General features: G+C 48.0%; 1 protein-coding gene across 1 annotated transcript in view; it reads left to right on the forward strand.

Moving 5' to 3' along the window:
- LOC112122560 (tumor necrosis factor receptor superfamily member 8-like) overlaps positions 1-6707 on the forward strand; it is a 65817-nt gene extending 59110 nt beyond the window's left edge. Inside the window, exon 12 of the mRNA XM_029913567.1 lies at positions 6643-6707. Coding sequence (XP_029769427.1) covers positions 6643-6707 — 65 coding nt within the window. The remainder of the gene's footprint in view (positions 1-6642) is intronic.
- The last annotated feature ends 4725 nt before the right edge of the window (positions 6708-11432 follow it).

Here is an 11432-nt window from a genome sequence, read left to right on the forward strand (position 1 = left end):
GTTACACAATGGTATTTTATATATATTACACCTGGAGTTATACAGTGGTATTGTAGAGGGACTGGATACCTTGGTGGATTGGTAACAGTTTAGCAAGTTTTTCAGCCATAGTCTTCCAGTTTGAATCTAACCCAGGTAAGTAGTGACTGAAAGCTGTTAGCATTTGGTTGCCAGTTTGCCTGCTTTGTGTCTTAGTCTTGTGGTGCATTTCATCACCAAAATCCTCACAATTAGCCCTGCTTGTGCCCCTTGCTGGCAGCTTCAGCGAGGCCAAAGATTGACTGGGTTATCGACAGTGAACTCACTCCTACACATGGTCCCGCACTGGTGGCAGAGAATTGGGGAAGCTTTCACCATCACTGCCCATGCTGTACCCATTCTGTTGACAAATAGGGGTATTTGGTCTTTTTGGGCTGTGAATCTTGCACCTTTCACCAGCAAAAAAATAAAATAAATAAATCGCATGCAGATTGGAAAAAAAAAAGGTCGCTTCAGAAACGTTGCAGCCACCATAATGATGTGGAAAAAAGAAATCTTCTGCCCATTATTGCAAAATGTGATCAGTTCAAAGAACCGGTGCGTAGTGGATCTAATGAAAGCTCAGCATTTTATTTTCTGGCAGGAGGGTTCAGTCAGGGGAAACTAGCAAAGCAAATAGCTCTTGAATGACACACTTTTTCTTGGTTTGTTTTTCTCATTCATTCGGAGTTACTTGAAAGATTCTTGTCAAAGGCTGCACTTACCCACAGGAACTGAGCCTAAATCTTGCCATTTAGAACATTTCAGTCAACCAGAATGTTTTGGTGTTTTTAATAGAAGTGGTTTCAGCAGCCCACAAGGGCACATGCCTTTCACTCGCAAGCTGAGTGTCTCTGGTCTCTCCCCGGTGACCCATCCTGTAAGTGATAACTGGTTTCCGAAGAATTTCCATTTAGATCTTGGAGGATGAGCGATGACCACGATACAAGGCCTGGGCAGCTGAGGGATGGGAATGGGGGAGAGGTGGTTAAAAAACCCAAGCAACAGGCTCAGAATAACAGTGCTGATTTCCCCAGCTTGTGTCACCATTAGGTCTATGCGCCAGTGCTAGCTGGTTGCACACATTTTCATTTGTGCTGCAATGATGAAGGAGTTCTGTGGCTAAGAGACTGTAAACGGAGCTGTGCAAAGCCGTTAGTGTCACAGGGGAAACAGGAGGTAAATTTAGAGTAAATCTCACGAAAAACCTCCTTACTGTAAGAACAGTAGGAGAACGGAACAGACGCTTAGGGAGGTTGTGGAAGCTCCTTCACTGGAGGTTTTCAAAAGGAGTCTGGAACCATCTGTCTTGGGTGGTTTAGACACAACAAATCCTGCATCTTGGCAAGGGGTCAGACTGACCCTTGTGGTCTCTTCTAACCCTGTGATTCTGTGTTCAACATACTGGCAAAACATGTCACTCTAATGTTTGCAGTTTGTTTGATCCATAGTCATTTTTTTCCAGTGGCAGGTATGGGAATGTTGAGAATACCAGGCCTGCTGTTAGTTCGGTTCTATGTACAGCATCATTTTCGGAATTCCTTGTGTCTAGAGATGGGCCCAAGTTGCCAAGTTTGGAGCCATCTCTGAATTTTCCCAAGGGCCATGGATACAGGGTTTGGGTTTGGCCGGGAAGGTTATGTCTAGATTACAATTAAAAACCCGTGGCTGGCCCATGCCAGCTGACTCAGGCTTATGAGGCTTGGGCTCATCATCATCATCATCAGATATTCCTATTACGCCTCTGACATTTAGGGTAGTGACGAAGCTCCTCCACTCCTGTCTGTTTCTGGCAAGTCTTTCAATGGTTCCCCTGCTGTGCCCCAGGCTTTTCAGCTCGGCTTCCACAGCTCTTCGCCATGTTGTTTTCGGGCAGCCTTGTTTTCACTTGCCTTCAGGTGTCCATCTTATTGCTACTCTGGTGATGGAATCAGCTTCCATCCGAAGCACGGGACTGATCCATCTCCAACGCCTCCTGGCAATGATGGTGCTCAGATCCTCTTGGCTGCACTGTGTCAATAGATCTTGGTTTGAGGTTGTTCTGGGCCAAAAGATATGGAGGATTTTTCTGAGGCAGGTTGTATGGAATGAAGACAGTTTGGACATGTCAGACTTTCTCATTCTCCAGCATTCTGCACTATAAAGTAGTGTTGAAAGCACACAGCTCTGATAAGTCTTGAGTTTGGTTTTGGTGTTGTATTTTGATGATTTCCAGACTGTATTTAAGCTCCTGAAGGTGTTCCTGGCTTTATTGATTCTGTTCCGGATGTCCTGGCTTGTTCCACCATCCTGGCGGATGGTGCTGCCCAAGTACACCTCTACCCCGATATAACGCTGTCCTCGGGAGCCAAAAAATCTTACCGCGTTATAGGTGAAACCGCGTTATATCAAACTTGCTTTGATCCGCCGGAGTGCGCAGCCCCGCCCCCTCGGAGCGCTGCTTTACTGCGTTATATCCGAATTCGTGTTATATCGGGTTGCGTTCTATCGGGGTACAGGTATATGTGAATGTTTCCACATTGGTGAGAACATAATCCTGTATCTGTACTGGTGATGGTGAGGCAATATTAAAGGTCATGATATCTATCTTATCGCGGTTGATTTTCAGTCCAATTTGCTGGCTCAATGCGTTGAGTCGAGTTGTTTTTTCTTGTATATGGTGTTGGGTATGTGATAGGAGAGCGACATCATCTGCGAAGTCCAGGTCTTCCAGGGATGAGAAGAGTGTCCATTTAATGTTTCTTGGCATGTCTTCTGTTGTATGCTGCATTACCCAGTCGATGGCAATGTTGAAGAGGATTGCAGACATGACACACCCCTGACATACTTCTGTTTTGACTTCAAAACTGAGCTCTCTGTGATCAGCACTGCATGTAAAGTTGAAATAGAAGCTTTTGATGATGTTGATTATACGGAAAGGAATTCCATATGCCCTCAGAATGCGCCATAGGCTGGTCCTGTGAATGCTATCAAAAACCAGCTTGCTCTTTTCTGAGCGCGCTATCAGCTGCCTCTGATATAAGCTGGACTATGATCTTACACAGTACTTTGCCTGGCACAGATAAAAGTGTGATACCATGCCAGTTATTACAATCACTGAGAGTTCCTTTCTTTGGTACCTTCATTGTTCCACTCATCTGGCACTTTTCCCCTGTCCCAGACTGATGTAAATAGAGCGGCCAGGAGAGATGCTGGCTGCTAATTTAGGATTTACCTTGAACAATTCTGCATTCAAGTTATCCTTGCCAGGAGCTTTCCCATTTTTTTAGATGTGTGGGCTCGGTGTGGAGCCCGGGCTCTAGGACCCTGCGTAGTGGGGTCCCACTGCAGCCTGAGCCCAAATCTCTATGCCACAATTAAACGGCCCCTTAGCTCGAACAACTGGCACAGGCCAGCGGAGGTTGTCTGATTGCAGTGTAGTCGTACCCTTAGAACCAGCTGCAAAATTTAGATCCAGATCCCGTTTTCCCCAAAGGACGGGACTATTAGGATCTGGGTTTTACTTTTGGCCCATCTCTTCTTGTATTATTTCCTCTTCGTTTCCCCGGTTGACGTCGGGGTGTGGGTATTACGCAGAGAAATTGTAGTCTCAGAAGGAGCACAGTGCAGCATATGCAAGAGGAAGAAGACCAGGCAATGACGGAGAATAATGCACTAATGCCCTTTGTATGATTCACAGTTCAGATTATATTAAGCAGGAGTTAAGGTTGTAAGGGAGAAAATCTAAATAGGACATTGTAGTTTAAAATACACAAACGCTGCAGAGCCAGGAAATTCTATATTAAAAATCCCCCAAATGCCACATTACAAGAAGCCTTTATGAATGTTTCCCCTTAATTTTATATAACCAGAACTTCTCCTTTTACGCCCTCTCTCTGGGTGATCTCGTCTCCTCACATGATTTCGTCTGCTCTCTTTTTGCTGGTGACTTGCCTGTTGTCTTCTCCACTCCCACTCTGCCCCTCTCCATTCAATCTTACATCTCCGCCTGTCTCAGATACCTCTTCCTGGATGTCTCACCATCAATTTATACTTACTTAATATGGGCAAATCTGCTTCCTTGTTTTTTTTTCCTTCTGCAACTTTCTCCGACCCTCTTCTCTGCCAGTGTTGACACCACCATTCTCCATGTGCTTCAGGTGGTCATCTCTGATTCCTCCCTTTCCCTTACTCTGCTCAAAATGGCAACTGTGTGTAATATCTACCCTCTTTTCTCATGACCCTTGTCTTACGTTGTAAGATTTGAGGATTAGGGACCATGTCTTCATATTTGTTTGTACAGCTCCTGTCATCTTGGGTTCCAGATCTTTATACAGGCCTCTGGACACTCGGGACTTGTCTACGCTTAGAGTGCTGCTGTAGCGCTTAGTGAAGACGCTACCTACACCAACGAGAGAGCTTCTCCCATTGGCATAGGTACTCTGCCAACACGAGAGGTGGTAGCTATGTCACGGGAGAAGCCCTCCTGTTGACACAGCGCTGTCTACCTCAGGAGTTCGGTTGGCATAACTGCGTCATTTAGGGGTGTGGATTTTCCACACCTGAGCAACATAGTTATACCAGTATGAGTGTAGTGTAGACCAGGGCCTAGTCAGTGAAATTGAGTGTTATATCAGCACGTGCACAGCTATAGTCCCATTGGAGAGTAGTGAAACTTGAAGGTGCTCGCCAGTATCAGAATTAGAGGGAAAATAATACAATTTCATAACTGTTCTTATAAAATTCCACGTTACTCCACATAAATGTTATTAACATTTACTCTGAGCCTGCATGTACAAACTTTTTGTGTATGTATGCCCCAGAGCAGTGTCTTAGTTAATATACACCAGTGATGGTTAGCAGAGCAAGATCATAGAAAACGAACAGGATATATGACTAAAATCTCAAAAGTATGATTCTCACCTTCAACATATTGTTGAATGTTGGTATTAGAAGATGTATCATCAAAAGTAAACCAAAGTTAGCTATCAGCAACAAATCAGAAAGCCACTGACAGCTGTGGTCTCTTAAGCATCTGTCTCTGGATCTGATATTACAGACTAGATCAAGATACAGTATTATAGACAAGGACCAGTAAAGAAAATCAGGTGGCTCGTAGGATTTATTAAGTATTGTTGACTGGATTCTGATTTTGCCTATGTTAGAATAGCTCTACCCGTTGGGGTTACACCAGATTTACATCAGTGTGACAGCGATCAGATTCTGGCCCTGCATCTTCAAGCCTGAGTGTGGGCCAGATATTTTTGGACACTTACGTTGTTTTTGTGAATTATAAATGAGTTCCATGCGTAATAAAGTTTCCTGCTTTCCTAGTTTATGATGGGAAAAATGTGCTCGGATACTATGGTGATGAGTGGCAGTATAAAACTCTAAGATAAGCTAGGAAAAGAAAATCCATAGTCCTAAGAAAGGAAAATACAGAAGATTTTGGGGTTTTGGGGGCTGATGGTCAGGGAAGGAGAGTTGTACTGTCCATTGCTATGAGAATATGCCCGGCTCCTAGCTTATAGGGTGAAATTCACCCTTGTGCAGAAGACCCGCATTAAGTAGTTTACAGGCCTTGTTCTGGCCCTCTTTACTCCTAGAGAGTACAGGATGGGTGAACTATTCATACAATGGACCCATAAACTTGTCTTAGAGCAGGGATGGGCAAACTACGGCGCTGGGCCATATCCAACCCTTCAGATGTTTTAATCGGATTAAAGCTCCCGTTGGTGAGCGGGGTTGGGGGCTTGCCCTGCTCTGGCACTCTAGCCAGGGAGCGGGGTCGGGGGCTTGCCCCACTCAGCGTATGCCATGGCTCTGCACAGCTCCCGGAAGCAGCATGTCCCCCCTCTGGCTCCTATATGTAGGAGCAGCAAGGGGGCTCCGCGTGCTGACCCCGCCCCAAGCGCCGCCCCCGCAGCTTCCATTGGCCGGGAGCCACGGCCAGTGGGAGCTGCAGCGGTGGCGCCTGCATACGGGGCAGCGTGCAGAGCTGCCTGGCTGCGCCTCCACGTAGGAGCTGGAGCGGGGACATGCCGCTGCTTCCGGGAGCTGCTTGAGGTAAGCACCACCTGGAGCCTGCTTCATGACCCTCTTCCGCGCCGCAACCCCCTGCCCCAGCCCTGATCCCCCTCCCACCCTCCTAACTCCTTGGTCCCAGCCCAGAGCTCCCTCCTGCACCCCCAGCCCCACCCCAGAGCCCGCACCTCCAGCTGGAGCCCTCACCTCCCCCCCTGCACCCCAACCCCCCTGTCCCAGCCCAGAGCCCCCTCCCGCACCTTGAACTCCTCATTTCAGGCCCCTCCCAAGAGCCCGCACCCCCTCCCACACCCCAACCCCAATTTCATGAGCATTCATGGCCTGCCATACAATTTCCATACCCAGATGTGGCCCTCGGGCCACAAAGTTTGCCCACCCCTGTCTTAGAGCAGTGATGGTAGTAAGTGATTTTGAAGAGCTCAATGCTTTGAGGGTAGGTCTTAGGGCCTGGTTCTGATCTCAGTTACACGGGCGTAGCACCCCTTGACTTCAGTGAGAGTTGCCACCGTCTGAGGGCAGGATTTGGCCCTGACAGTATTTGTCCTCCAAATTACCAGCTCAGTTATTTTAAATAAAGCTCTATATTTTCCCCTCTTGCAGGAGATCTTGCTGCTGAACAGACTGTGTCTCTGAACCACAGTCTTTTCCATAGCAACAGGTTCTGATGTTAGAGTGTTAGATGACTTCATTGTGGTTTACCTACAGGAGGCAGTTCCTGTTTAAAATCCTCCACTTGACCCTTTGAATTTGGAGATGGCATTTGAGTGCTGTGTAGGAACACCAAGGGCTGAAATGGGGAAGTTCCTGGCTAGTAGCAGAGCCTGAGGGCAGGATTTAGAGAAAGTCAGCATCATGCTACGGTAATAATACCTAGCACCTGTGAAGTGCTTCACATTGTGCCAGCGGTGGTGCAAACCTGGGAGTGGCCTGGGGGCAAATCCCCCTGAATGTTGGGGAGGAACCTTCTCTGAACTTCAGAGCTGGTCAGTCCTCTCTGTTACATGGCGCCTACTCAGTGCTTCCGTCCCCTCATGCTTTGGGGAAGGATGACTCCCAATCTGGATTTGAACTTGACGTCCCAGGTCCACCTCTAATACGAACATGCGGGTCTGGATTGTGGTTGGGTGTGTGAGGAGAGTGAGTCTCCTCCCATCGGGCCCAGCAGAGAGGCCAGGCACAGTTGCAGTCCCTGGAGTGCGAATCCCCCAAAGGGGGCAGGGAGGAGATGGCTCAGCTCCATTCTGGGAATCTTTGAGCACAGGTGTGTTGTAAATGTGTGTTTTGATGAGCTACCGGCTGTGGCCCTGGTTTGTTACAGAAGCTGCTGCTAGCTCCCTCATAAGCATGTGGTAGGTTAGACCAGGGGCGGCCAACCTGAGCCTGAGAAGGAGCCAGAATTTATCAATGTACATTGCCAAAGAGCCGCAGTAATATGTCAGCAGCCCCCAATCAGCTCCCCCACCCCGCTCCCAGTGCCTCCCACCCACCGATCAGCACCTTCAGACCGTGATCATATGCGGTGTGCAGGAGGCTCTGGTGGGGAGGGGCAGAGAGCGAGGGCATGGTTGGCTCGGGGGAAGGGGTGGAGTGAGGGCAGGGCCTGGGGCAGAGCAGGGGGTGAGCACTGAGCATTCCCCGGCACATTGGAAAGTTAGCGTCTCTAGCTCCAGCCCCGGAGTCCGTGCCTATGCAAGGAGCCGCATATTAACTTCTGAAGAGCCGCAGGTTGGCCACCCCTGGGTTAGACCATCAGGTTGCTGGGAGTCTGTAATACACCCTGCAGAGTGGAATGTGCTGTAAGCATTTGTGTTTTTAACTCAATAGGGACAGAGTCCTGGGTGTCTCACTTCTTGCATGTAACCTCTTGTGCTCTGCCTAATGTCCTGGGCATTGTCTACTGTACCGTACTTCCCCTCCCTGTGCTGCCCTGTTTGTTCCTGTTTGTCCTGCTGATAGTCCAGCACTGTAGCAACATGCCAAAGTTTGTTCAGCTAATGTACAGAGGTTGCAGTAGAAAACAGTTATGAAAGGGTGAATCAAAATCTCTGGTGTAAGTGTCTCTGCCTGCTCTTGGGAAATGAGTTTTGCTTCCACTGACATCATTCAGATGTTTCCATTCTCTGAAAAGTCTTTCCTCCTCATATGCTACTGTCTAGTCTGAACAACTCTAAAGTTGACCCTAAGTATTCAGCGCAAGGTTCTTCTCAAACTTGTCTTGTGTCAGATTGTTACTCTGGGTTATGATTAACTTTAATCTGGGATCAGATTTTATTCCTGAGTGATGGTATGAGTCACATCAGCCCATGAAAGGGTTTCAGATTTACAGCATTCTTTTTCAAGTGAAGAGTTTATTTTCATAATACGAGTTAGGCGCTGTAATTAGAGGTACAACTTAAAGCAGAGGGAGAGATGACTTGCACAAAAATGGGGTGGAATTGAAAAATGTTAGGTCAGACCCTGGCCCCTGCTGCACCGGTGTTCTGTCACTATCCCAGTGTAGAGCCGCCATAAAACCAGTGCATCTGAGGGTTCGCCTGGCATAACAGCTTCTACACTCATCCTCTTCTGGCCCCTGGCATAGGGGGCAAGGGTGGGAAAACGGGAATCATCCTGCGGCCAAGTAATCTAGCTTTAGGACAGCTAAACATCAAATGAGGCCTAATTTTGTCCTTGCACTGCAGATCTGACTGACTGTTCTTGACTGTGCTCTTGCTTATGCCAGTGTAAATAAGAATTAATTCCACGGACATTTTAACAATGAGATTAGAACCCGGCCCATTGTATTCAGCCGAGAAGTCAAGTCCAAAGTGATAAGATTCTTCTTAGTTTAGTTTAGTATTAATTGACAATTTCTTAACAGTTAGTCAGCAACAGCCACCACTAATCAGATAAACTTTGTGTGATCGTATCAGTCAATAGACGCACCTATCAAGCAAAATTTCTGAAAGGCGGATGTGAACCCATCGAGCAACAGGTTTTTCTGTCTCTTCAACGCTTCCAGGACAGTATTGCAACATCTAAAAGACAGTGCAGAAAATGAGACAAGAACGTGTCTTGCCGGGAAGCCTCACCAGCAGGATAATTTATGATGTGGTTTGTTTTATTTCTCTCTCTCTGTGTTTTTGAAGTGAAGGTTTAAGATTTAAAAAGTTCCTTAGGTGTGTTTGACTTAATACTGTTCACCATGACCTGACCGGAGAACTGCAGCTACTGCACTTGATCGGCCTCCTCTTAATAAACAGGCGAAGAGTTTCAACTAAAAATAATGTGGCCAGCAGCAGAGCCTATTTTATTTTGCTAGCTTTTGCAGCAGAAGTGCTGTCAGCTCACATTTGCAAATGGTGTGGTTTCTCTATTACTTGTTACTCTTCCTGTGAGATTACTATAGCAAGCCCAGCATTAACAATGATCACTGAACCTAGACGTTTTTGAAAATATTTTTTTTCCTTTTTATATAAATGAGAATAATTATAAATAAGAATTAATCAAACCTCCTGCTGGTGAAAAGGGCTGCATTGTCTGCCTCAGAGTCCCCAACCCTTGACTGTAGCTCAGGAAAGGGAACGTGCTCACAGCTTTTTGAGCTTATTATAGCTGGAATGTGGCTTTGTTCTCATCCCGGGGGGCTACAAAACTTGAAAAATATTCTGTGCCCCCAGCAGCCAGGCCTGACGAAACCTATCATCCAGGAACTATGGGAGATGAAGTGCAGGGGCAATATCCTACTGAAAAACCCAGCTGTCTCAGCTGCTGAGAAGGTGCGATTCCTACCAGGATGCTGCTTAGGAACTCCACTTTTGTATCAGTCTCTGGGGTGTAGGGATCTAAAACATTTGAAGACCTTCTGTGGCTCCTGAAAGGGAGAAGGGGCTTCCTGTCTGCCTTCTCCACCCCATCCTGGAGCCTCGAGGATGTTGAGGGATCTGTGCTATTCTACCGTTCCCCCGAGAAGCCTGTCTGCTGTAAGCTGTATTTGTGCGTGGTTGGGTGCTGGTAAGGGGGTGGGCACTGTGCTACTCTATTCATCCTTCAGCCTCTGGTTTGGGATCCCCCCTGCTCCCAGTGAATGTGCACGTTGGTCAAAGATGTCTCAAGTAGCTGCAGATTGAAAGTGTCCTTATTCTGGTCAGTTTCACAGCCATCCACAAGGTCTACAGTATTTTGAAGAGCTGTTGTGAAACTGACCAGAGTCCCGTCAATGTTGCTTTGCGGTAGAAGCAGGAAGGCGGGGTACTATTGCTTTACATTCACTAGATTTTCTTCTCAACCACCATAAGTAAGGCTACGATTTACTCATGGGTATTTTTTGTAAAAGTCATGGACAAATCATGGGCAGTAACCAAAAATTCACGGCCCATGACTTGTACTATATACCTCTGACTAAATCTTAGTTGGGGGGCATGGCAGGGGCAGACGCTCGTGGGGGGGGCCCTGCAGCATCAGCTGCCAGGGGCCATCGAGACCAGCTGCCAGGGGCCCCCCAGGGCCATCCACCCGCTGTTGCTCCCGCTGCCCCTGGGACTGCTGCTCCGGTGGTCCCAGGGCCAGCCACACCGGCGGCTGCTCCGGGGGTCCCCGAGGCCAGCTACCCGGGGCTACCCAAGCGGCTGGTTGTGGAGCCGCTCCATCAGCCCCGTGGCAGCTGCTTGGGCGGCCCTGGGGTTAGCCACACCTGCCGCTGCAGAAGTCATGGAAGTCATGGAAAGTCACGGAATCCGTGACCTCCGTGACAGACACGGAACCCTAACCCTAAGTATTATAAACCGTTTTAATTTTTTGGTGAAGTGAAAGCTTACATTTGATAGAAAGGAAGGGCTCAGCCCCACCTTCACTTGACAGGGGAAGTTCTTCCAGTGGCTCGCATATTCCCACTTAGGGATATTGCACTGTCTAATGGTGCTGAACTGTCTCCAAGCAGCGTCTGAGGATGGGGCTATATAAGGGGGCGCAAGTGCCCTCTACCACCTCAGATCCTTCCAACTGCTGTGCCAGATGGAAGCGAACCACTCCAGTCGGTCGGGATCCGGGGTGTTCTCCATTCCTGGGGCTTGTGTGTGTGTGTGTGTGTGTGTGTGTGTGAATGCGAAGCTTGTTGCGCTGTGTCTGGTAAAGCGCTGTAGGCGAGCTGCACCAATAGCATGCACGTGGAACTCCTGTTCTGTTTCTCAGTTTGCGTCATGTGTCTGCACAGTGGTGGCTTGTTGTGAACCAAAGGTGTTGCCTTCTCAGAGAGTGAGGTCCTTTGCTTCACTGCACAGCAGTGGATCTCCTGGGATTGTTTTTGCTATGAATTGTGGGAAGTCAGGGGGCTTCAGATTTTTGAGAAATCCCATGTCTCCACCATCCTGTGCCGGCTAACGCCATTTTTGAATTGCTGTCGGCCAGCACGG

Source organism: Terrapene carolina, unplaced genomic scaffold (genome assembly GCF_002925995.2).
Source record: "Terrapene carolina triunguis isolate 2854851 unplaced genomic scaffold, T_m_triunguis-2.0 Scaffold714, whole genome shotgun sequence".
NCBI lineage: Eukaryota > Metazoa > Chordata > Testudines > Emydidae > Terrapene > Terrapene triunguis.